Source organism: Salarias fasciatus, chromosome 11, assembly GCF_902148845.1.
Source record: "Salarias fasciatus chromosome 11, fSalaFa1.1, whole genome shotgun sequence".
Taxonomy (NCBI): Eukaryota; Metazoa; Chordata; class Actinopteri; order Blenniiformes; family Blenniidae; genus Salarias; species Salarias fasciatus.
In genome coordinates, this window is record NC_043755.1 from 13,738,022 (window position 1) to 13,765,036 (window position 27,015).

The 27,015-nt window shown below is 41.9% G+C and overlaps 1 protein-coding gene across 5 annotated transcripts in view; it reads left to right on the forward strand.

Annotated features, from left to right (window-relative positions):
• The first annotated feature begins 261 nt into the window (after nt 1–261).
• The window catches only part of trak1a (trafficking protein, kinesin binding 1a), a 32,130-nt gene continuing 5,376 nt past the window's right edge, over nt 262–27,015 (forward strand). The window contains exons 1-14 of one of the 5 annotated variants that reach the window (XM_030102734.1): nt 262–466; nt 8,910–9,104; nt 20,481–20,557; nt 21,327–21,443; nt 21,821–21,921; nt 22,185–22,293; nt 22,484–22,562; nt 22,730–22,860; nt 22,964–23,038; nt 23,125–23,262; nt 23,394–23,470; nt 23,589–23,828; nt 24,026–24,345; nt 26,360–26,836. In XM_030102734.1, the coding sequence (XP_029958594.1) occupies nt 20,507–20,557; nt 21,327–21,443; nt 21,821–21,921; nt 22,185–22,293; nt 22,484–22,562; nt 22,730–22,860; nt 22,964–23,038; nt 23,125–23,262; nt 23,394–23,470; nt 23,589–23,828; nt 24,026–24,345; nt 26,360–26,836 (1,915 nt within the window). In that variant the 5' untranslated portion in view covers nt 262–466; nt 8,910–9,104; nt 20,481–20,506. Of the gene's footprint in view, nt 467–4,885; nt 5,038–8,909; nt 9,105–11,695; nt 12,279–16,758; nt 17,238–20,480; nt 20,558–21,326; nt 21,444–21,820; nt 21,922–22,184; nt 22,294–22,483; nt 22,563–22,729; nt 22,861–22,963; nt 23,039–23,124; nt 23,263–23,393; nt 23,471–23,588; nt 23,829–24,025; nt 24,367–24,675; nt 25,806–26,359; nt 26,837–27,015 lie in introns of those variants that run through there. The other 4 variants (XM_030102732.1, XM_030102733.1, XM_030102735.1 and 1 more) reach the window with 4 other exon arrangements.

The following is a 27,015-nucleotide window of genomic DNA, read 5'->3' on the forward strand; positions in this document are numbered from 1 at the left end:
GATCATACTCATATGACGTTTGAGTTTGAAATTATTGTATATTATGAATCAACAGTCTTGCTTTCTGTCCTTTGACACTATTCTTTCTCTCTTTCAGGCACACGGTGAACAATCTGCCAAGTGAGCAGCTCAAGCCTTCATCCCTCACCTGATCAGTTTTGACCTCCGCAGCACAAACATGGACACGGACTCCCTGAACCTTGCTGCTCGTGGATCTGACTTTTGTCCATGGCTGGTCCTGTTTTAAATCGGTAACCTCTCAGCGCCAAGCTGGACCCGAGGACTCAGACTCCCGTCACCTGTTCCTGCTCCTCCGTCCCGCCCCCTGAACTGTGTTCTCAAAACACACACCTGCTCTACCCAGGGCACCAGCTGGCCTGCAAGGAGGAGGAAGAGGAGTATGTCAGTGTGCCTCCTCCTCAGACATCATTCACGGCCACCTGCAGAGATGCCGAGACCATTACTGGTAATGTTGCATGCCTATTTGGCTTTATAAACTATTTAAATATACATTTCTAAAAATATATGTCTAAAATGCTTTCCTTTCAAGGTATATTGTGTACGACTTGTGAATTACCAATTCCTCAAGTTTTCGATATTGTGTGTTCGCTGTTGCAAGGAGGTTCAAAGCTCAGCTAGTGGCATCAGCATTGCAGGCTGGGGAAATGCTGATTGTGAGAGTGAAGTCCATGGAGTTGTGAGAAAGCTGCGTCCCTGTTTGTGACCCTTCTCCAGTGTCACTTCCTGTCCATAAAGCCGCTCCAGGGGAGCTCAGCTCTGTGTACAGGCCAGCATGTGAGAAAGAGAGAAGCTCTTGAGGGACTCCCTCCGTCAGAGCTCTCACTCATCTCCCTTCCCTTATTTCCTCACCCCCTCCACTCTTCCCTCCCATAGAGCAGAGGGACACCAGTGTCTTATCTTCAAGGGTCTGAAATCATCTTTACAGCCTGGGTAACTGATTGTAGTGCTTGTTATGCAAAAAATGTTGACATACTAGCGGTTTAAAAATCACTGAATGCAACCTGATCAACAATCTACAGGAAAGGCTCCTCCCAGGAACACTCCCAAGCACACTGAACACAAAGTTCCCTCTATTGTCTACAAACACATTAAGTAGCAAAAATCTAGACTCCCAAAACACTTTCTGAAATGGGGCGCTCACACTGGGCTCCACGTTATATCAACTACTTTATTTATAACACCTGCTGCTCTGTTGCTACACCGTGGTCTGTTGGTTTTCACCAAAAAATAGAATTATTTAGAAGCTAGTTAGACCATTGAAATTGCATCTGTCTTTATCAAATTAACACACTCACCTGGGCTAGTACCCATAAGTAATGGTAGCAATAACTTCATAAATATTATAGGTGTTTTATATGGCTCAGTACGCTTTAAGTAAGATTTTGCAACATTGCGCACACATTATATGTTGCACACACTACCAGTATTGAAAGTAGCCAAAAACTGGAATGAGGTTTTGTGGTCACTTTCTTTGTTAGGAATTATGTTTTTCTTCATTTCTACAAATAGAATACTGATAAACTAAACAGACTAAAAATAGCTAAATTATTGAGTTGTATTTATCCCTGTTTTACATCACTTTTTTCAGCGTGATGTATTTGTGCTGGATTTAGGAGCACACCTTGTTACATGAGACCATTTGTCTTCGTTGTGTCCAGTATTATTGGACAGTGCAGTGAAAAAAAAAATCGAAAAACATGAAAAACACAACTGATTTTTTGGCCAAACAAACTTTCACTATCCCTCGATAAAACCACGACATGGTGGTGACAACACTGTAACTTCTGTTTTTAATGAAATCAAAGGTTGTGGGTAATATTTACTACAGTCATGTGTTTTCAACACATGAGCCCTGTGAGGGCAGAGAGTTTGAATGGTTTTGGTTGGTGCTGCCATCTGCTGGTATGAAGTAGTTACTATAGTAAATTAAAATTTCTATTCAAAGTTTTAACAGACAGTGAAGATTTATAGTCTTTTTTTTTTTTGTTTATTTCCTTCCGTTTCTTTCTCTTTCTTCAGTGTCTGTCAGTCTGTCTTCCTCTTTGCCCAACTCTCTTAGGAAACTTTCACTTTGTGTGTGTGTGTGTGTGTGTGTGTGTGTGTGTGTGTGTGTGTGTGTGTGTGTGTGTGTGTGTGTGTGTGTGTGTGTGTGTGTGTGTGTGTGAGTGTGTGTGTGTGTGTGTGTGTGTGTGTGTGTGTGTGTGTGGATAATTTCACTAAGTCTAGAGGATGAATGGGCACAATGGGCTGAATGGGGCAGTTCGTCGCCATGGGCCAGTTCCTGGGTGTGAGGTTAATTCTCCGTGGTTACCAGCCAGCAGTGATGTAAAGAGTTGAGTAACAGTGAAATTATGGGATGCCCGGCGAGGAAATTTTTTTGGACGGAGGTGGGGAAACAGGAGAAAGAGGGTGCTTGAGTGAGAGGCAGATGAAGTTACATAAGTGGACAAAAGCAAACTGCTGAGTGTGCTCTCCCACTCTGATCCAATCACAGCTATTGTGCTGTAATGTTTGGGGAAGCTTTTGGACGTGGTTTACTGTTTGCATCATCACACATAAAGCAATGAAGCCGTTTTACAGGGGATTGATACAGCAATGATCCCACCGGGGCTCCTTGATAAAGTGCTCACAACTGTTCCGTGTATGTTTACAGATGAAGATATTGCAGCCGGTCTGACCGCATAGTTCACTTCCTTTTTAGGGAATGTAGACAAACCTCAGAATTAAAAGGGACGCTGTAGACTTTGTTACTTTGGATGCAGTGTTTTTGTGTGTGAAAAGTCTGGATCATCTAAAGTAAAGAGCAAAGGACCTGGCTGCCTGCACACTTTGAAAACACAAGCTGAACTGCACTTTTTCCATTATCACAAAGCCTTTCAGTACCACTGTAGACCTGCCACACTAGGCTGGCCACATTAAACAGGCGGCACTATTTCAACAGTCCTGTCTTACTCATAACAGTCTGCTGTATTGATGTCATTCTCAAGTAGAGCGAACAAAGCAGTGCTTATTCTCTCTGGTTGTTACTCTGACTTCTGCATGTTTGCAGTCTCTGAGAACGACACGTGTCCTGTCAAGTCTGTGCTACTTTGACTTCTCCGGTGGTTTCTATTTCACTTGTATTTCACAAAACAGGAGCTGTAGAATACAGCAACATGTGAAAAAATGGGTTTATGCTGTGTAGAGTGGTGCCATGTTTTATTACAGTCAAACATTTTACAACATTTTAACATTTTTGGTGTGTGAATGTGTGTGTGAGTGGGTGAATGTGATGTGCTGTGTAAAGCTCTTTGAGCTCTACTCTGGCAGTGTAAAAAGCGCTGTGTAAGTGTAGTCCATTACCATTTTGTGCTGTAGAAGGTTGATGGCTGCTTTTACAATTGAAAGATATTTATTTTATTGTGATCTCTAATGTCACTTCAAACAAAAACTCTGCTTGGTATGTGTATAAAAAATTAATAATAATAATGATAAAATGTTTTATATATATTTAAAGAAAAAACCTCCAAACCAACTGGAAGTGTGTGTACAATGACTTTGTAGGTCTCCATGGATTACAGTCGTATGTGGGATGTTGTGTTGTCCTGTAATAGTGTATTTTTAAGTCAAAGTCCAGCAGATTTTAGAACCATGAGTCAGTTTAGCAGAATGCCAATTGTGTAATGTTTTAACAATGAAGCAGAAAAATGTCCAGACAAGTGGTGAAATAGCATATTATCCTCTTTAGAAACGTCTTGTATATCTGCAATCAATTTAACATTGTTCAGTTTTCAGTTTCTAATAAAAGATATGTCAAGTCAAGACCCTTATTTATCACATACACGTTTATACACAGCATAACATGCCATGGAGTTTGTTCAGTTCCTGTGCGCTCACAGACTTCTGAACAGACTTTTGTGTCTGATTCCTGCTTTAAGACAGAAACACTCTCAAAGAGGAACTCAGGCTTTGAGCTCAAGTAGGAGACATGTTGCAGCAGTTGTGTGTTTTTTATCAGGTGATCATGGTTAAAATTTGTCATTGACTTTACAGAAAATGTCAGGATATGCTCTGGACAGCGCAGTGCGGTAGTCGTGCTCTCACATCATGACAGGAATATCTCTGGTCCAGTCTGGTTTTGAGGTTGGTCTTCCTGAATTGACCATAGGTATGAATGTGACACCATAGGGTGTCACCATGACTAAAAAAAACCAAAAAATACCAGCAATTTCTGACTTTTCTAAACCACATGTAGTCAAAGGAGGAATCACTGGATGTCTAAATATGGAATCTGTGGGATTACGTGACAAACACGCCGGCCTTTGCTTGTAGTTTCGCAGGCTATGATTACAGCTGTATCAGGAATAAATATTTTCCGCTGGCCTGTTGCTATGGCAGTCAAACACTTGTTGTAATGTAACCTCAACAAAATCTCCTGACCTCAGGATTACAGCGCCAATTTTCATGTTTTTGATGACTTTGTCTCCAGCATGTGAATGCAATGGTATTCCATTTAGACGTTATATTAAGCAGTTGGAAAGAATGGAAAGGTCGACGCGGTGAGGCAGTTTCATGCCTGCAGCTCCCCACGGAGTTTATACACCGTCTATAGGATGAGAGGACAGAAACGGTTTGTCAGAGCGAGTCCAGCTGGGCTTGTTGGCTATTGGAGCGGGGAAGAGAGGGGGGCTCAGCGAGAGCAAGTGTGGGCCGGGTTATGTGCTTTTCGTCACTGGCATGTCAGGCATGACGGACCAGTTTGGCCCGGGTCTCCTCTTCCCTCCTCCCTCTTTTCCTGTCTTTCTCTCGCCGTCTCTTCCACCCAGCGCCGTCCTCTAAAACTTGTAGCACCCTCTCTCTCTCTCTCCCTCTCTCTCTCTCTCTCGTTCTTCCTGTTTCTCACCCTCCCAGCACTCTTTTCACGCTCTCTCTCTCTCCTCTCTGTGTTGTTTCTTCGACCTTGCCCTCTCCTGGACCACTGGAAAATGTGATAGGAGGGCAAAAGGGTTGGTGGTTGTCGGGCTCCAGGCACCATGAGTGAGTACACCGTGCACAGAATGGGTTTCTGGCCAGTTCTGTTAGTCTCTGATCAGGTTTATGAGCAATCTGGATAGAGTTTAGCTCACTATCGTTTTCTTTTGTCCTCTTTCGCTTTTTAGTTGCCGTCTTGTCTTTTTTGACTCATATTCTTAATAGATTTTAAGTTAACACAGTTTAAATGTTTAGCTATTTGATTTTAAATATGTTCACTTTTAAAGTTGTCAGTGGTTAATGAGTTAATAAAGTTTTATGTTATTATGTTAGAAGGTTGTAGGAAGGAGAAAGGTTGATCAAAAGTGTCGTTAGTGAACAGAGGGTCACCATGTTGGATTTCAGCAGTGTGTCTCTTCGTCCTTCCCTCGGGCTGTGTCTTAAAAGCCCTGTCCAGGTGATTAAACAGTCTGACACCCATACCATGTGTGGCTGACTGGAGTCCAGCTCACATGCTTGCGTACCTTCTCTCTTCACTGACCTAATTTAGGGTTTGTCTGTAGTGACACTCCAACTAGTAGCTCAGGACTGTGTGACCCTTAGAAGTGTCCTGAGAGGTTGTCTGCTTCGCCATTCATTGGTGTGATTTATTAAAACCCTGGAGATCTATGCCTCAGTGTTTTGCACACTGATTGGTGTGTTTATTCTTCAGACTGTGTGGCTGTGGCCTGATCTTATCTGAATCTGAAAACAGTTGCTCTGGTAGCTACTAGTCACTCCAGCCTGGGTTCGCTGTGCTTCCACTCCATTTTTAAATACCAGCTGATCCAAACAATCGACGACTGGATGTGCTGTCATGTAGTGCCCCCAAATTTAATTTGTTATTCTTTTGCTCCCTGTTGGAGGAAATCCAAGTCACATACTGTCACTTTTCATTGACCATCTGGGTTGAACTGTCTATATAGGCTGTTTGTGAATACTAATATTTCACCAGATCGGATCAAAAGCGTGTTATCAATAAATTCAATGATTTGATGAAAGGAGAAAAAGATGCAACTGCAAAATACGGTTTATGTTTGAACTACACAACAGGCACACACAGCTTTCCCTGTCTCTCCACTGACCTTTTGTCAGCACGTGGCACAGAAAGGTTTTGTGCTATTATTACACCCAAACATGTCCTATCAGTGCTGAAGTGCAGCTGCATTGTGGCTCAGAAATATTGTGAGAGCGAATTGAAATGTGCCCAGGTGAGGCTGTGCTCCTGATTACACGCTGAAGAAACGTGACGGAGCGGTACATGTAATGAAGCTGTTGGTCTGCACTTTATAGCTGCTTGATTTGAATGAGTGCTTCATGTTAAATAGATTCAAACCAAGTTATCAGCCAAAATCTCCAACAAATGGGATTTTCCTGTGAATCCTCGCTCTATCCACATGTGACTCACAGCTGCTAAATCAAATTAGTGGTAAAGTGTGTGCGGTAGGAAGTCCATACTTGTATGCTAAAGCTCCATTGGCTGTGTTTGCTGAGCGAATCCCCAGCTGCTGCATGTGTGTGCTTCCCCTTTTCCAGCACAGTCAGTCATTCAGTCTGGATTAGCAAACTGTAAGAGACAGCTTTGTTAGGGAAAGACACAGACATACAGGCAGTGGAGCGACAGAGCAGAGGAACAAAGGACATTATTTTTACTCTGGTAATTCTTGTCCAATGCCGATGCTAATTCTGTCTGTCCAACAGCTTCTCTCTTCCAAATCCAACTAGAAAAACAGACGGAAACATGAATTATCCATGCAGACACAGTGTACACTTTAATAGAGCCCAAAATGGATGAACCATTTAATAGCACAGGATACTGTTATTTGGACAAAAAAGCACTTACTGTAGCTGAAAGGTTATTCCAGTTTACACAATTACATTCTGATATAAAATGTCCCTGTGTTTAAATGAGGACTAAGATGAGGATTTCAGTTATTGACTTTGTTGCCAAAATAAAATCAAATAAAGCTAGTTTGTAGATTATTCAAGTAGCCTAACATATCCGTAGTTTGATTTTTAGAAAAATTAATAGAACAAATTAAAGATACCAAAATTACTAAAATATACGGTATTATACTAAAGGTTAACCTTCTTTGACGCCTGATCTGATTAGAATTCTCAACTCCATTAATCTTTGTTTTGTTGCTTTTGACTTTTTAGTTTCTTTTGTGCACACTTTACCTGCCACCTTGTGGTAACGAAAGCATGTTACAGTTATCTACCACACAGTTTCGTCCAGGTCAGGGCCTCAGGGAAGTCAAACTGAACTGAGCTCAGGATACGGTGTGCAGACTGGAGTGATCGCCAGTCTATCACAGGGACAGAATCTCTCACACACACTCACATTCACACTTACAGCCATTTTGAAGTCACTAAACTGCCTTCATTTGCACTGAATTGCCTTAAGTGCATGTTTTTAGACTGAGGGAGGAAATTGAAGTACCTGAAGAAAAGCCATGCATAGGGAGAACATGCAAACTCTACACTGGATCGCCAGAAAAGTCAGGCTCAAAATGGGGATATCCTTGCTTTTAGGTGGGCGTACTCGCCACTTCTCCACCATTCTTCTCGCACGCAGTTCATTTAAATACATTCATTACAGTAGTATGGCGTTGGAAAATGACTTTGTTGTGCTTTCAGGTTTTCTGTATTTATTAATGCCAATTTAATGCTATAAATTAGAAATGAAAGCCAAATATGAGCTCATGGTTGTTGTCTGAACTTATATAACCAGGAGGGGCAACTAGGATTGTGTCGTGATTGTAGTGTTTTGTGTATATTTCAATTGTGTGCCTTATTAAATCTGTAAGAACTGACCATATAAATAATAATTCATGTTCAATGAGATAGGTATATCAAATGACCAAAGGAAAATACATAAGTAATTACAGCAGGTTTCTCTAACATGGATACAACTGGTAATGTTGTTTCTCAAAAGGATTTGAATCACTTTATACTAATCAGTCACAGCATATTGGGTTTTATTTACGCTGAAATAACTGCACACAGTTCAATTTAAAAACGTTGCAAATAAAAATCTGCCAGCACAAAATCAGACCACCAGAGGGCGACATAGACCTTTAGGTCATGGAGACCGACAATGCTGGAATAATGGTTTCAGGAAACGTGTTGTGATTTTGCTTTGTTTAATTCATAAAATAGCACAAAACCAAATATATTTACATATGACCAAACAGTGGGGATATAATCTATAAAGGAGGGCTGGGTAGAAGGCGACGTGTTGGTGTTCTTTAGTATTTTTTTACACACATTTGTGTTGTTATAGTGGTCAAGGATGTAAATATGAACGATTTTCTTGAAATTAGTAATAATAGCATGATTGTAGCTATCAACGAAAACACTAAAATCTTAGCTGACTGTGCAGTGACGCAATACAGCCTCAGCAAATCACAACACACACACAGATCAGGAAGAATATGCCAACTCCATGCAGAAAGGGTCCCCAACCTGGACACCAATCAGAATGTTCTTGCTGTACGATGAGATTGCCAACAACTACACCACTGTCCATTATAACTGTGGGAAAAAAAGGTTTCAGCATCGAAATAATATATTTTCACAATGACTATCATTGAGCTTGTTAGTTGAAGTTTTTGGTTTGAATCCTACTGCCCAAGAATAGCTCTGAAAGTTGTGACGAATTAAACTTGGTAACTCCAGAAGGGAGCAGCCAAAAAAATGATCAATGTTTGTGAACACATGTACGCTCATGTATGTATTGCTATGTATAACTGTGTGTGAATGTGGGTGGTGCCGGCTGCAGCACACATTCAACATGCAAATCTATACCTACATAGTGCTGATTGGAATCTGTGAGTTATCATGACATTATTGATCAGAGCATTTATTTTCCACGGCCTCTTTCTCTCTCTACACAGATGTGTGTAACAGTACTGATTTACCAGAGCTTGAGATCATCAGCCTTTTGGAGGAACAGCTGCCTGTCTACAAGCTGAGGGCCGACACCATCTTCGGCTATGACCAAGATGACTGGCTGCACACACCGCTCGTGGCACCCGACTCCGCCCTTGACCTGACTGCTGAACAGATAGAGGAGACGCTCAAGTACTTCTGTAAGTGGATCACGCATTGTTTTCAAAAGACATTAACAGATTTATTCCTGAACTTCATGCGCTAAGACTCTCAACAACAAACCTGAGCTCAGCAGTCGATATTTTTAGTTCTTAACCTTGAGGGAAATCTTTCACTACAAAGTGACAATAAGAGATTTAAGATTCAACCTGACCCGGATCAAGGAGAAATCTCAGAGTGACAGAGAAAGAATAGCAGAGACTTGGCCATCTGTCCATCACAGCTTGGGTGCGGCAGCTGGTTGTGTTTGCCAAAACAAACATGCGTGGTGGGTGCCTCACTGGTTAATGTTCAGTTTTCTCTTTCAGTAAACTTAGACTTTATGCACATGTCTGCCCTTGTCTTATAAAACTGAGAGTTGCATCGTGGTTGACATTTCTTCCAGCTGTGAAACGCACACCCTCTTGAACATGAGCAATATCACATAGACTTTTACACAAGCTCGGTCAAACACGTGCGAACACTGCACACAGCAAATCGAGGAAGCCTAATGTGTTTTTTTTTTTTTTTTTCCCCTGAATCAATTATTTAGCTGTAATTCATGTCTACTTAAATAGTGACTCAGGGTAAAAACATGCTTCTAAAAATAGATCAGACATCTTATAAACAGGCTTAACTTCACCCCGCTGTGTTGACATGGTCCCCGTGGCCTTGACGTTCATCACTAACAGCCTGCATGAGAGCAAGGTCAGGTTACATGGGAAACATTAGATAGTCTGCGAGGACACACTGCACAGGGCGACAAAGCATTCATGCATTTTGATTATTCTCTATGCTCACTTGTTTTCCTGCTGTTCTCTCTCCTGCTGGAGGCGTGTTGCTCTTTATTATTGCCCGAAACAGATTGACTGTAAGTGACCTTCCCATAAAACCAGACTGTTCACACTGGTGTCATCCTGCCGTTAAACCTGGGCTTGTCTTATGATTGCCGCTGTTTGGGGATTATGAGCATTCCAAAGTTTTATGCAAGCAATTCAATTGAATCAGCAATAAAATGTTGGATGTCATGTCAGTTTTGATAATCTGCTACATCAGGACAGATTATGAAGCTGTTGCATCACCGTGGCGGTCAGTGATTGACCTGCTACGTAAGGATGGCGTGTCTGAGTTAGAGACATGGAGGCAGCTGGCCAATCGGGACCAACGCCTTGTTGTGATGATATCCCACCCACACACACACACACACACACACACACACACACACACACACACACACACACACACACACACACACACACACACACACACACACACACACACACGCACGCACAGTCTTGTATTTCTATCCTTGTGGGGACCGTCCATTGACTCCCATTCATGTCTAGCCCCTAACCCTGACCCTTACCCTAACCCTAACCCGCACCACAATAAAGCCTAACCCTAAAGAAATGTTTTTGCACTTTTACTTTTTTCAGTAACAACAACATGGTCAAGAAAACACTGTTTCTCCTACTTAGGACCGGAAAAAGGTCCCCACAAGGCACGTCGTTCCACGTTTTGCTATCCTTGTGGGGACATTTGGCCCCGACAAGGATAGAAATACAAGAACGCACACACACACACACACACACACACACACACACACACATATAATCTGTGTAGTGTGTGGATTATAAACTGATAGGACGTATGTTATTAGATTAATGTTAATATTTATAACAGTGCTTTGTATAGTAACAACATTGATCTTTTCTTCACGTAACTCAATAATTACTTCAAAATAATTAAAAAAAAATGTATTCATATAGATGATTGTCACAGTAGTGAGGTGAATCTGTAATAGAGATGATGTAACTTCATGGCTTTTCACAAGACACATTTGGAGCAGCTCTGACATCTCTACCTCTACAACATGAAAACCACATCATTAGCAGTATGGGTTTCTTTTAACCTGCATCTCTGTAGCCTAATGATTTTACACCAGCATCTGTTTTTTGTTCAGTTCGGCTCATGTTCTTCCCATTTTTGATACTCAAATAATTGATGTTTATCATTTACAAAATCCCCGAGCAGCTCTGTGTCACTCATGTACGTGCACATGCTTAATCTCAGCCTGCGTGATGCAACCAATCCTTGAATACCCCCACCGTGTTCATTCATTTTGGGCTAGCCACGTCACCTCTGCCAACGCCACACTGCTGCCTCTACATGCTGCTCAGACCTGAGCCTTGGAGTCTGAGCCTGTTACTATAGCAACCACATCGAAGGACAAAGTAGAGGAGAGGAGGGGGGCTGTTCGCATGCATTCGGTGGGCGGGATCCTGTTGGTGATAACTCTCCGTCTCATTGGCTCTCCGGCCGCTCCGAGCCCACCCACCCCTCCATGTCATCATTGTCATCATTTCTGCTGCAAAACCCGTGACTGCTGCTGCCTGCTGCCTCACTCTCTCTCCCTCTGTGTGTATTGAGTCATTGTGAGGGATGCGGCGCTCCATGTGTAGAGCTGGTGCCACAGCAGAGACGAGAAGGGTTGTAATATTCCTTCATGAAGAGAATAGTGTGAAGAAGACATGCTGACAGGATCCAGGAAGAGAGGATACACTGACGTGAAGCGATAAATGGATATGGACACAGGACAGAATCTGAAACATTTGCTGGAATTGTGACTGAAGAAGACTAAAAGTCAGAAACATCAACAGAAGATGGAATATTCACCAAAATGTGGAAGATGACGTGATGGATTAAAATGCCAGAGAACAATCTTTTCTCCTGCTGGCAACTGATGACGCAAGTTAGGCTTTTGTGGGATGACATGCAGAAATGGCACCAGCAAGACAACAAACGGAGAGTATTATGCTGTCAGACTCCTGCTAATTTGAGCATAAAGGACGTACAATGAGAAAACGGCAGCTTTTAACAGCATTGACCGTTTGTTACTGTGGAAGCTGCTGAGCATGCTGGGTAAAGCAGGAGTTTTAACCGGCCAATGAACACTATCAGTGACTGATTGGTCCCAGTGACAGCTGCACGGCTTGGACCATGCTGGGACATCTGGCTTGTCAGGGGTGCCGCAGCTAAGCATGCTGGGACATTTGAAACATTACAGCTGTGTGTCAAAGCAGTGAGGATGAAGAGACGAGGCCAGACCAGAGGCCAGAGGTTTGTTAAGGCAGACTACTATGAGCTGGACTGGTACTATGAAGAGTGCACTGATGGTAAGAGCACACAGTGTGGAAATACACACAGATGTTAATAGAGTCAGAGAACTTGGTGGAGATTGTGCTAAAGGTGGTAGAATAAATGAGACAAAAGAAATACATGTGTATGACTAAGTTTAGTGGGAGAAAATCATCCATCCCAGTATTTGAGGATACTCAATATTCTTTCACTACACTGCACCAGTAGTACACATGATGCACACAAACCAGAAAAGAGCGTGTTGAATCATCTTGAATGTTGCTCTTCTGCTTGTTTTATGACGAACGAGACCAACGTGGTCGTGACCTTGTGGCGCAATGTTCCCAAAACAAATCAAGGTAAATGTCAGATAGAGGATGTGGGCAGCATCGGTGAAGCCACACACAGACGCTGCTGGGTACAGTGGGTGTTATAACAGGTGGCAGCTGAGTCAGCGTGGCTGCTAAAATAGAGCCAAGGAGGAGTGGTGGTTGTGAAGTATAGGATGTGGGATGAGGTTTTTTTTTTTTTTGTTGTTGTTGCTGGATGGGAACCTGTAAGCTGCGAGTGATAACACCAGCTATCTGGTCATCACAGCGACATACCAGATTAATAACAGATCACTAGGGTGAGACATTTTCTGTAAATCATGGCAAATTTGTTTTAGTGAGACTGTAAATAATGTACTGTAAAAAAAAAAAGAGAAAAAAGCCTAAATTTATACTGGTGGGAAAAAGCTTTGGAATAATAAATAGTGACACTTGTACTGTAGATTTGGTGCAATGTATTTCTGAAACAGTCCCATGTTTGTTATGACAGATGTTGTATTGTCTCGTAGCAGCATCTGTATATAAGCTGAGGGGGTAATCAATCTACTGATGATGAAGACATGTGGACCACCGGTGGGGCAGTGGCCCTTGGTCATGTGACCAGTGATTAACAGCAGGTTCAGGCAGTAGCCTCTGTTGTATTACTGTTGTCCCCTTTTCTCTGTGTCGCTGTTTCATCTCCTGCTTGGATCCTGCATATGCTGTGTGACTGATTAAATACTAAACACTGATTTTATCAGAATAATGTGCTCTTAGCACAGGCTCATACTGTAATTGTGAATTTGTTGTTTTGATTTTCATATATTTGTTGTGTACATGTGTACACACAACAGAAAAACTGAAAAAAATCCAGAAAATGTGAACCGGATATGCGAACATTCTATAACCCCCCCAAAACTCGGCCATTATGCAACCTGAGCTATGTATGTGTGTCAGGGATGCTCAGAAGGAAATGTTACATAACATTTTGAGACAGCTCAGCACCCCCTCAGTGTGAGCTGCTGCAGTGATACCCAGCTGTTGCAGCTGGTTTGAAATCACTCTTTTGTGATTTAACTTTTTCTTTTTTTTAAGCAAATGTTGACCATACTCGTGTTCCAGGCGATTGATGCTGAAATAAGGAACGGACATGTCTTTGATCAATCCTCTCTCGACGTGTCGGAGCAGAAATAGAAAGCAGCTGGTTTTATTCTGAGACATGGAAGGGAGGGATGAGGAAGTAGGTTGGCTTATATTTAGCCCGATGATTTGCATGCTGCTCCCAGCCATTCTTGTTGGTAGCAGCCTGCCAAGTAATGTTTGGCACTTTCAGAAACCCCCAGAACAAACGGCTGAACAGGGACGAACTGGTGAAGGGGGGCTGAGACCCCACCAAGCTATTCTTTGTGCAGGAATGTGAGGGAAGGTTGTAGAGAACAAATACATTTGGAGATAAAACATTGTCTAAATTGCCTCTACGGTACATTTGACTTCAATCTATTCTGGTGTTATTTGACTTTTTACATTAATGTTTCTTTAGAAAACATGTCATCAATATATTTTTTTAAATAAAGGCCAGACACACTGTCTGATGTACACTCTTGCAATGGGGCAAGTACGTTGGTGTTTTGTTCTGTAATCAAACCAACTGGGTGAACAAAACCAACAATATGTATTTACATTAATTATTAACTTCTAATAAATAGTTAAGGCTGATTGATGTTTGCTTAACGTCTCTCAGATATTACTGTTTCTGAACCCACTTTGGTTCCTGGTTGCTAAAAACTAACTGGTCTGGGCTAACTCTGACTCATTTTGAGTTTTTTTTCTTTTTAATGTTTACCGATGAGCACCCTGTCATTTAGAAAGTTAATTAAGTGAAATTAAATGTGTTTTGAAATCTAACAATTAATTCCTGCTTGTTCAAGGCACATTTAAAACCTCAGACACATCACCATTAAGGGAATTATACAGGCTTTATTTGAGCTGTGTTAACTTCAGTGGAGGTTTTACACATGTTGTAACTGGTAGTCACAACATAAATCTTTTGCTTCTTTGATCAGTTCACTAACTTTCTTCAAGCAATTCCATGTTGAGAAAAGCTTAACGTGTGATGAAAAAGTGGCATGAAAGTGAAAATGCAGAAAGCTGTCAGTTGAGTAAAGAATGATCGTGACCAGAAAAGCAACGATGGAGGGGAAAATCCAGCTCGGACACACTGAGTGGTTTTTGTCCAGTCCTCCTTTGTTGCATCCATAGGAGCATTTAGTGGAGTTACTCAAGCGTGCAGGGCTGTTTGGGGCTGGCATCAGCTTTCAATGCCAGTTACAGTAATTAAAACACTTGGGTGGTGACTAATGAGCAGGAAATGTGACTTTTTTTGATGCAGTTCATGGGAACTTATGAGTCCGTGGCAAACTTGTGATTTTTTTTCACATCACATAAAGTTACTTTTTAATTTTTTTTTGATAATATACAATTAGAGCAGAGTAAATGTTTAACTATATCGATATTCTTTTGGACAAGGACTTGTTTGAGGTGACGCAAGCAAGTAATAAAAAGTTAAATCATGCTGGTTTGTCTTTGATCGTGGATGAGGCGGATTTATCTGACCGAGCAACAACAGTACACCCTCTGTTCACGCTCAACCGCCGAGCCTCAAATGAACCTATTCAATGAAGCGATAAACGGTGATAAACAAACTTTGACCCCGAGCTGCATGGAAGATGTTCAAATGAAGCAATTAACTTTATGGTGATATAAAATATGGTGCGCTGATAGGCATCGATTTTTATACAAGAGTGAAAATGTTAAACCTCAATATATTTGGGATTACAGGCTTTACAGGAAAGATTTGCACATTTTTCAAAAGAGTCGTGTGTTCTCTCTGGTGAACTTGACCCAGTTCTGTCCTTGGGTCCAATTAAACCTGACAACACTTTGTTGTAGTGCTGGTCTTCAAAGCTGCAGAGCGAGATTTGCTTCCTGGACTGAGCTAAATAATGACCTCAGTTTGTAGGTGTGAGCCTTGACTCATAGATCTGACTGCGGTTCTCCAGGAAGAGAATCTCACTTGTGTTGCCGTCCAGTTTAGAGAAGGTGGAAACCCACATTGTTTTGTGTTTAATCATCATGTGGCCCTTTGTAACACCTCCTTCTGAACTCAAAACCACTTTTCAAGTGTTTGGTTTTTGGTTGATCTAAAGTTGCACATACATATAAAAGTAGATATTTGGATTAATGTTTTCATTGTTGTCTTATTTTAGTTTTTGTACCTTTTAGGTAATCATATTAAGATGCAAGTTCTTATTTTCAAGAGAACACCTTCTTGATGACAGATACAGCTTTAAAGCATTAAAAAAAAAATCCTTCTCCGTTATATCCGACTGTGCCATTTGTTTTGTGTATCATTTTAACTTAAAAGTCATGACAACATAGTTAAAAAATTTAATCCCAAAACTATTCATATTTTATAAGATCATTTTTTAATTTTTTCTTTATCACAGGAATAATTATCACAATTGAAATACAGTTAAATGTGTTTATAAAAACTCTATTACAACAAGAAAGTTTGAAATGAAGTTATAATTTGAGATACAGTCTGAGAAACAGGAGAGAGAAATGTTTTCCATGTGCCCGCCCAGCTTGATCATCCTGTGGATCTACCCTGATAATACAGTCTGGAGGTAAAATATGTATTAAGCTATCCACCTGCGAAGGTTGCCTGTGTGCGTGCGTGCGTGCGTGCGTGCGTGCGTGCAGCCCCACCCCAGAGACAGGTGATTATCTGTTATTCTTTTCTGCCCTATTGTCACCATAGTGGCCCAGCAGGACGGTACCAAGCGGCCGTCTCTGGAGGGGGTGTTGCTACAGTTTAACTTGCCTTTACTGGACTAGAGAGACACACACGTAACAGGTGTGCTGCTTCACTTTCCCCTCTTGGTGGAAACATGTTAAACGTGCTGAACAGTTGAGGATTACAGGGATAAAGATACAGATTTCACATGAGCTCATCTAAAAATATCCCAGCCTACTTTATAAAAACCTGCTGCATAAGTCTGTGAGTGTGTGTGTGTGTGTGTGTGTGTGTGTGTATAGTGTGTGTCCATCTGCCCCGTGTCTGTGGCGAAGTAGAGTCGTCCATTACCCAGCCAGTCAGGGAGGAGTCACACTACCTGGTAGTGTGGCTGTCAGCTCAGCTGTCCCAAGGAGCAAATGGTACACACACCTCTGGAGAATCAGCTGATCCTGCATGGTGCTGGACAGATACACACACCAGGCTTTACCGTTCATCTGCAATGGAATATATGGAGAGACATAAACTTCCACACATGAGCTCTGAGCCGCTCCTCCCGCTGACGGAGGCAGTGTCACTGTGCGCTCTGACAGGAGGGATGGTGCTGCACCTGTCGGACCTCTGCATTGCCGGCTAGGTGTGCCGTGTGTGGGAGTCCAGCATGGCCGTGTTTGTGTCCGGCACCGAGGGCGAGCTGGAGTTCACCAACCGGCCGGATGAGGACAAGGAGTATATCTGCTTGTGGCACGACGAAAGCACCGAGCAGCCGGGAGATGAAGAAGAGGATGAAGAGAAGGAGGAAGGAGAAGAAGAATATATCTGTGTTGAAGATCTTATTTCCAGTGAGGAGGCGGAGGAGGAGGAAGATGAAGAGCAACAAGTTGTTTTTGAAGGTAGTGGTTGGTCATGTTTTTATTGAGGGCCTGCTTCGCCTTGTCTCAGGTTGTGTATTTTTCCTCTTGTGTGATCCTTCAGCCTCCTTCCGTGTTCATGGATGATCATTAATTAAATAATGGATGTGTGTGTCTCCCTTTCAGAGGTATCGTGTCTCCTGAGTTCTGTGGCTTCATGCTGCAGCTGCAGTCCATGATAGTGATTTGTTTTGTGTATTCAGTCTTCATCTGCCTGCCGGGCTCACATGTTTAAATAAGTGTTTGGCTCTTTTCCCAAGCTTCGTTTAATCGTTCATTCATTGTGTTCTCAATGCTTGTACACTCCGTTCTTAATTAGCTTTGAACAAATTGAAGATATTTCCTTATTCCTTCTCAGTTCGGTGACAGATAAACACTAAAATAGATTAAATCTGGACGTAGTCTTGAACTGTATGTTTCTTTACTGCTGATCCTCAGTAGAATCTGAACGGCCTCTGTGTTGTTTGGCTCTGTTCATGCTGTATCTCGGACTGTGCAGGTTTAATGTTTCTGTGGCAGGATTATATTTTTTTATTGTGACCATAAGCCAATAAAGAAATGTTATGTAATGATACACGCTGGCACGGCAGTAAACAGGCTGTGTTTGGGGTAGTGATGGCAATAACAGAGTCCTTTCTTGTGTTGGTAGGAGACAGACAGTGAAAACTATTACAGATTTTTGTGGCTCAATCAGCCCCATCAAAGACAGAAAACACGGGTTCAAGCTGAAATTTACCTACATTTTTAACTGAAAAGTCAATCAGAACGCTTTTCTATTGTTGATTATGTGTACTTCTGCTTATATCCTCTCCTGGGACCCAGACTGTTGACTTGTGTCCTACTTGTCGTCCACAGCCATCTTTCTCCTGTTAAAACTTTGATTTATTCCTGCTGTATTTTAAAGAAACAGCCTGCGATATCATATTTTCCTTTAAGCTCCAGGAGGCTGTACGAGGAGAATGTACCCTCCTTAACATTATCCAGCCGCTGAACGTCCCCCTTGTCCTCCTCTTTGTCATTCTACTGCCAAAAAGTGGAGCACAGGTGGAGAGAGTGAGGGGTGCCTGTCTTGAATTACCGAGAAAACAACCTGATCGAGTTCCAGTGTACAGTTACATCCACTTTTACGTAATTCAGGTAACTTATAGGAAACGATATGTGCGTTCAATGCCTTTCGGTTCATCCACCTTACATGCAGCTTTGTCCATTTCAGGCCTACAGGCTGCTTTAGCCAATCCCAGCTCACAGTTCTCACAGACAGGCTTTATTCTGGACATGTTTCTGGTTGATCACAGGACTTACACACACCTACGACCAGTCCAGTGTCACATACTGTCATTAGAGTGGATTGTTAGTGGAAAAAAAAGAGAGAGAGAGAAAAAAAGAGTGGATTGTTAGACTGGAAATAAAGAGGCATTTCTTTCAATAGTCATCAGAGAAAAAGTATTACAGGAAGACGAGCTGCACCCTCTCCTGTCATGAGCACAATCTCATAACATCAGATCGCAGATGTGTTAGGTTTTGTTGTGCTTGTGCGTGTATTCATGTGGGTTTCCTGTTGATCCTCTAACCTGTTTGTTTCCACAACAACTTCCTGTTTTAATAAGCCACCCAGAACAAAAAAGACCGGGTTGTCTTTGTGTCAGTGTCACACAGGTATCATACAGAGATTTACATTCAAACATTTCAAGGATTAATCAATTTATACTCTTTGATGAAACTGTTTTTGTAAGCATACTAGTAGTGTAGCTCCATGGTTGTTTTTCAGTCTGCCTTTTTTCCCCCTTACACTTTTTGTTATGAGGTTAGATGATTGCAGGAATTTATTCCCTGAACTTCCTGAATTTTAAAAGGCAATATTAAACTATTACAACATGCTGTCAAGCTACAATTTATGTGCATCTAAAAAAGTGACTATAATGGATTAATTTTTTTTTTCTTAAACTATTACACGATTCTTTCTAAATTTAGTCAGTAAGTCATGAAAATATCTCACAATATTATATTATGAGTCCAGAGTTTCTGAGCTTTATATTTGAGACAAACATTTTCATATCTATAATACTGAAAAAAAAATCATGAAATAATATATAATAAAATTATATATATATATATATATATATATATATATATATATATATATATATATATATATATATAGTATCATGTAAGTGTAAAAGCTAACTGGCAAATCAATTGATGATATAAGTTTTTGAGCTGCAGCTGTATTAGAGGGTCTTCTTGTTGGCACCATTTAGCCTCTGCGGGCGAACAGACATGAACAAGTCGTGAAGTTTGGAACTGTAATAACAACAGAAACAGCAGTAAGTTGCAGTGTTGGAGATTTGTACAGATGGAATAGTTGAAGTCACTGATCATCCTAGAACAACTGGATAAAAAACAAATATTGAGCATTATTGGTTCCTTTATGTAATGATTAATAGACCTGTGAATCCATTCAACCTCGCCTTAAAAGGAAAACCTATTTAAAAATGAATGATGATGATGAGAAATCTCTTTAGCAAACACATACCTGACTGAAACATCTACCAGCACACCCCGGATGACGTGCTGCCTGTCGTCTATGGTGATATGAAAACATGTCGTTTGCATAGCAAGCTCTTTTGCATTCTGCGAGTCCTCAAAGTTCACACTGTATGTTAAAGACATTTCAGCGATAGAAAATAACTTTAATGAATAAATAGACTGTTCTGTTTCTGTAACAGCTTGCATGGATTTACCTTTTACCTTTTAATTCCCGTACATTAAGACCTGAGGAGGAGCATGTTGGGGTGCGGCGCGTCACTTTGACCCAAGTTTGCATTTAATAACTTCTCCTGTCCGAGGAACTGGTCTGTGCAGGGGTCAGTATTATGGGTGTGAGTGAGTGACTTCATACTGGGTGTGCGCACTTCTTAGGAATACAATAACAATAGTGAACTTGGTACAGGAGAATAGAGGGAAAAGTTTATCATTGTGCTGTATATCTGTCAGTCACGGTCTGAGTCACGTGCAATCCAGTACTGGTTTATTAGGCCATTAGTTATGGACAGATTAGTGAGACGTCACATTATTGGGAGTAAACACAACTTGGTAAAAAGTCATTTGTTGCACAAAATTTAACAGCTCTGGCCATTTCGGTTCAGACATATGTATTGTTTCCTTCCAGCCGGTTACTCCACAACATTCTGACGCTGCATGTTTGTGTTTTTCTTATCTCTGCAGTGTTGTGTGCTGATAGAGTGGGACAGATGACGAAGACCTACAGCGACATTGACGCTGTCACTCGACTGCTGGAAGAGGTAAAAACCTTCATCTGGAGTGTAATACGTTAATGTAGAATAAACACAGTGACTACACAGCGTCCACTTAGGTTGATTCAGTCTTTCACAGGTTGTTTTATGAGGCTGATCGTAAATGTGCTGTCATAAAAACACAAATCATATGATATTTAAATCCAAGTGATTCGCTCCTTCTACTTTATAACAGCAGATCACTGATAAGAGCTGTGATAAACTTAATGATCCATGAAGCTGAAAAGACAGAATAATGTCTACACATAGCAGAGCCTACCGTCAGTGAATGACCTTTGCTTTATTTGACTGGAGATGCACGACTATTTACCAATTATACGACATGTGAGTGAAATCAATTGCAAAAAGTAGGATTTTAATAAAAAAAAAAAAATCACTTGCTTTGGGAAAGAGTAGCTTTCTGAATTCTAAAATGATCCTTATCGATCATTATTGGTGATATGGTTTGATTTCTTTAAATTAGATTTGATTTATTCTTAAAACTTTCTACTGTCCTACATCTTCACATACAGCTTTCATAAAAACTTGCACAATGCTGATTTTAAGGAAAAGCTTAATATTATATAAAGCCAACCTCAGATTTCCATATTTTTTTTGCAGATAAGTAAATTGTTTACTTCAATATGCCTGTGCCTGTGCCTAAGTCATATTTGGGTGCATGGTGTTGCACAAGGATGGAAAACAGACGCAATCAAAAGGTTTCTGTTGTTTTCAATTTGTTTCTGTTATTATACTAAACAAAAGTGTGTTTGTGCAGAAAGAGCGCGACTTGGAGTTAGCAGCTCGCATCGGACAGTCGCTGCTGAAGAAAAACAAAGCTCTCAGCGAGAGGAATGAAATACTGGAGGAGCAAGTGGAGCACATACGGGAGGAGGTACTGAGTGGTTAAATACAGTATTCAAAACCTGTTTTTAACAATTACACTAATCATTATGGACACTTTTTTTATTAACTGCAAGCTGAAGCATTCAGATGTTTTAGTTGAGTAGAAAGTGCAGTATCACTTTAAAATGTGGTGGATTTGAGGCATTAGGTGGTAAAGAGTGCAGTTAAGTACTTAAGTACCTCAAAATGTTTCAGTTTAGCCTTTAAGCGCTTACTTTGTGTGCTAATGACAATTTTAATGGAAAATGACTAGAAATGTATACGTTTTTGGACAAATTGTTGCATGACTGTTAGATCTTGTACTCAAAGTCGCTCTCTTCTTAACCTTTCTCTCAATAGTTTTTCTTTTTTTCTCACCACATGTAGGTTTCTCAGCTGCGTCATGACCTGACCATGAAAGATGAGCTCTTGCAGTTTTACACCAGCGCTGCAGAGGAAAGCGAGGGAGAGTCCACCACCTCCACACCGTAAGCCTCCTCTCCTTCTTCTCTGATTGCTTGGCTTTTCTTATATTAATCAAGGTGCAGAAATTAAAAACGAAATGTAAAACAGAACCACGTGATTAAAAATCCTACACATTAAAATCAGCTTTTTTATTGTCCTTCTAATTAATATAGTTAGAATTGAATTAGTGGGAAAACTGATGAATTGTAGCGTGTTCGTTTATTGTTCTTTAAGCTCGTCCCTCGTGTGTGTGTGTGTGTGTGTGTGTGTGTGTGTGTTTTTACAGTGTGCGTCCCAGTGAGCCAGCAGCGTCAACGCCTACGTTTTTCCCGCTGGACTCGTTACAGAAGAAGCTCAAAGATCTGGAGGAAGAAAACAAATCATTGCGATCAGAGGTACAATTAATCCATTGACCCATCCTCTGTCTCTACTCTGTTGAACTTGGGATCATTTGTTTAGCAAACCAAACTATTTCAGCTACATTTATAGTTACATATTGTTCTTTTAATACGCTATATTAGGAACCATCTGACACTTTTAATCGTAATCTTCAACAACCATATCTTTCTTGCTTTTTTCCTTCAGGCAAGTCATCTGGAGACAGAAACCATCTCCTATGAGGAGAAAGAGCAGCAGCTTGTCAACGACTGTGTCAAAGAACTACGTGAGTATTTGCCTCACAGTGTTAGTTCGGGGATGTCCACGATTTAACGCTGACTTAACACAAAGTGTCTCCTGAAGTCCTCTGAATGACCGCAGAGTGGAAAAAAAAAAGTTGCTGTATAAATAACACTGCTCGGTATTTTGCTGAACACTCGCTCTCGTTCCCAGGTGATGCCAACGTGCAGATTTCCTCTCTGGCGGAGGAGCTGGCCAAGAAGACCGAGGACGCCTCCAGACAGCAGGAAGAGATCACGCACCTCCTCTCTCAGATCGTCGACCTCCAGAAGAAGGCCAAGCTTGTACGAAAGCACAGAGCTCTTTTTGGAAGGTCGTGTTAAATGCTGAACGTACCCAGCTCGTTTCTCACCGCCTGTCCCATTTTTTTGTCCCACGTTTTGACAGTACGCTGTGGAAAATGAGGAGCTGACTCAGCACTTAGGCGCAGCCAAAGATGCCCAGCGGCAGCTGACTGCCGAGGTAAAACAACCAGCAGCCCAGTGGGATTCTATGTAAAATGTGTTTTGTAGTTAAATTTAATTTTCTCTTGGTTTGTCCTTGCTAAGTTGCGGGAGCTGCAGGATAAATACGCAGAGTGTATGGAGATGCTCCACGAAGCTCAGGAGGAGCTGAAGAACCTGAGGAATAAAACGTTCCCGCTCAGCACGCCGAGGCGTTTCCACTCCCTGGGTCTGTTCCCAATGGTGAGTCAAAGGGCCGAGCTCCACCACAGCCACTTAGCTGGATTGTAAACTGTATATGTTGTTGTTACATTATGAAATTGTCTGTCGGTACTGGAGCCCACTGAGATCAGGTTTAATGGTTTGTTTTGCAGGACTCTCTGGCTGCAGAGATAGAGGGCACCATGAGGAAGGAGCTTCAAATGGACGATCCAGACGTAGAAGAACAGAGGTACATGCATTGATACTCATCTTGAAAAGAAAGGCCTGATGAGGATGAGTTATTAATGATTTCTCCTCATAACATGGTGTCAAATAAAGTCGTCGTTCTCATATAAATCTTTCTCCAGACTTCATCCAAAGCGAGTGTTTCAGACAGTGAAGAACTTGAATCTGATGCGCCAGCAGCGCTCCTCCGCCACTCCCTCCCCTCTCAACATCCCCGGCTCCAACCAGACCTCATGCTTCACCTCAGGGCGCTCCAGCAGGGTGGGCACGCCGCGCTGCAACTCCATATATGGTAGCGAGACGGGAAGTGGGATCTTTCTAGACAACAGGACGAGCAGTCTTCTAGAGACTCCTGACGATGGGTACGAGCTTTTATTTTTTTAACTTCTTCAATACAGAACTTGATGTAAGTCATCTAGTATGAGTGATGAGCTGATAAATACATTTTTTTTTTATTTTGAAGAGAAAATTACACTTATTCAAGCTTCCGAAAGGGAAGAGTGTGTTATACTGCATCACCACTTCAATGTTTAGGCTCAAAACTGTCTTCACCCTTCAGGTCAGAGGACTCGAACAAACGCCCCCCCGGTACCCCCGGGACCCCGGGCAGCAGGGACCTGGAGGCAGCCCTGCGCCGCCTGTCCCTCCGCCGTGATAACTACCTCTCAGAGAAGCGCTTCTTCGAGGAGGAGAGAGAGAGGAAGCTGGCTTACTTGGCTAAGGAGGAGGAGAAAAGTGGGGGGGAGAACAGCGGCGGCCCCGGAACCCCCACAGAGAGTCTGCTATCACTGTGCTCGCATCCGTCCATCTGGTCAGGATACTCCTTCACAGCCAGGTCCTACCTGCCGGAGAAGCTGCAGATTGTAAAGCCACTAGAAGGTGATTATGTTTCCTCTCGGAGCCACAAACCCACTAATTCTTCACATGGGGAAAAAGATAATCAAAAACTTTTGAGCAGTGAAAATGAAATTTTAAAAAGAAGTCAAAATAAAACTAAGAATCAGGCACAAAATTATGATGACAGTCGTGTAAATGTTTCTGAAGATGTCACCCACACTCAGACCCAGCCACAAAGCCAGTATGTAGTATTTCAAACCTATGATCAATCTAAAATCGTCCTGAGCTCCTCGAGGGACCCCACCAGGCTGCGGAGGAGCTCCAGTTTGTTGGAGCTGGATCGGGTGTCAGGTCCGAGCCCTCCTCTCAGAGCTCCTCTGGCTTTAGCCGTGGGTCTGCTGGAGGTGTTGGGACAGCAGGAGGGCAGCTTAAACCTGCAGCATTCATTTTACTTCAGACACACTCAACCGCGCTGCTGGTTTGAAATCTAGAAACCTGGAATTTCTGCTATCTGCATAACCTTTTTTGGTTTTAAACACATTATCTCTGGCTGTAGTACTGTACTGTTTAACACATCGCAGTTTGCTTTATATTTATCTGTTTGCAAACACATTGCAAATGACAAGCACTGTTTGCAGTAAGTCAGTATCAGATGTATTAATTGACCATATCTAATTGTTTCAGTAGAGAATCTTTATTTTCCTGAACCTGTTTTGGTAAAATGAAATATGTTATTGTTGTCAGAGTTACTGAAACCTGTTAAAATACAAACTAGCTTGTCAGACAGTTCCATTTTTCAATAGATCAGCAGTAGAGGAGAATGTTGCTGCTCAGTTCTTGTTTAGTAGCACCACCCAGTGTTCAAAGGTAGTAACATCTTCTGTATGTTTATGATGCCACGTGGAAACGTGATAGTTTGACACCATGCAGCTGACCTCTGAAGGTCTGAAGGAGACGAACCCAGAAATAATGAAATGCAAAGTGTACATATATCCTGTTGCTTTGTTTATTTTTTTAAAAAACTTTTCCACATGGACATGTTTATTTTCAAGTCTAATGATGGTTGGTCATAGTATAAATATATGAAAATCAACCCCCCTCCCCCCTCGTTTTTGTATACTTTTATTTCATTTCCCATCTTTTCTCATTGTTAAGTTTTTCATATTTCTGTACTGTGCTGCGTCCCTTAAAACTCAGCAGAGGTTTATTTAGATGCTTTCTCTGTAAACCTCCGTTACCCTTCTACTCCTTGTTGTCCTTCCTTCCGTTTGGTTCCTTTCTGTCTTTGCACTTTATTTCTTTTTCTGTTCAACTTGTTTGTCTGAAGATTTATTGAATAAAATCTCACTAATTTCCTCACCCCTTTTCCTCTTTTGTTCCTCCTCTGTTAGTTTTGTGAGTTTTTTTGTACTCACATCTTTCATTGTGCATCAGGAAAACAACCAGTCATTGGACTTGAAATGACACAAACACACCTGGCAGGGTTTGAGTGTTTGAGAGAGATTGAGCGCTGCATGAAGGAATACTGCAAAAATAATACTTCACCCATATGTCCTGTCAGTGGGAGTTTGTGCACAAGTGGCTCAAACATTGCACGTCTCTGTCAGCTTGTGTGCATGCTTGTGTGTGTAGTAAAATATAAACTCATCATGTAAATTTAAAACATTCACTTATAATCCTAAAGATTAGGGCTGTCAACTCATTTTAGTTCAGTGGTCCCAAACAGCTGAACTTGATCTCATAGCATTCCAGTAAAATGATAGCATGATAATCTAGAAATAAAATCCATTTCAAATTATTTCCTTCACTTTAGTACCAAAACTATAGGCATTTTGAACATGTTTCATTCACTTTCTACCACCTATGATTACTTTTCCCAAAATGAACACAGTGATTCTCATCAGGGTAACTTTGGCATGTTAAGTCAGGGTGAAAATACATCACACTATAGTTTTTGTATGAAGCTTTATGAATACATGAAGCAAAAACATTTCCATCGTCATTATATGAAACACAAAAATGAGCTTGTTTTTTTCCTTTCCTGTTTTCCAACTAGGGTCCGCAACCCTCCACGCCTGGCAGCAGCTGGCTCAGCCCCACATGGGCGCCCTGCTGGATCATCGGCCCGGTGTGGTCACTAAGGGCTTCCGTACTTTGGAACACGATCAGGAGCAGGAGGGCAGCTGGCAGCTGGACCAGCCGGAGGAGGACGAAGTGTCGTGTGACTCGTTCACCGGCCTGTCAGAAGACGGTTCTGCCCCTGCGGATCTGCCCCTCGCTACCTCGACTCCCTCCATGCGCTGCCTCAAAGCTGACAGCACTGACGACAATGGCCGGTCTGAAGCACTGAATGGAGCCTTGTGTGGGGCGAACGGAGTGGCACAAGGACAAGACGGACATGTTGCGACCACGCCCCTCCCTCTTTTTTGCTCCTCCCCTTCCTCTCCCCCGCCCTCGTCCTCTGAGATGAACGGCCATGTGGACCTGAAGGAGCTAGAAGCTTTACAGGCTGGCACTGTGGACCGCGCGCCTGGTGAGGGAGCCTCTTAGCCGGGGTCTCAGCAGCACCGCATCCAACCCCGAAACCCGCAGTCACGGAGCACGGGGGTCACATGGGAGGAGGGTGAAAATAGGGGGGGAGTGATTAGGCGAAGCATTCACTGGACACTTCAGACACCGAACGTGACATCCCATCCTGCATGATCACGTGTA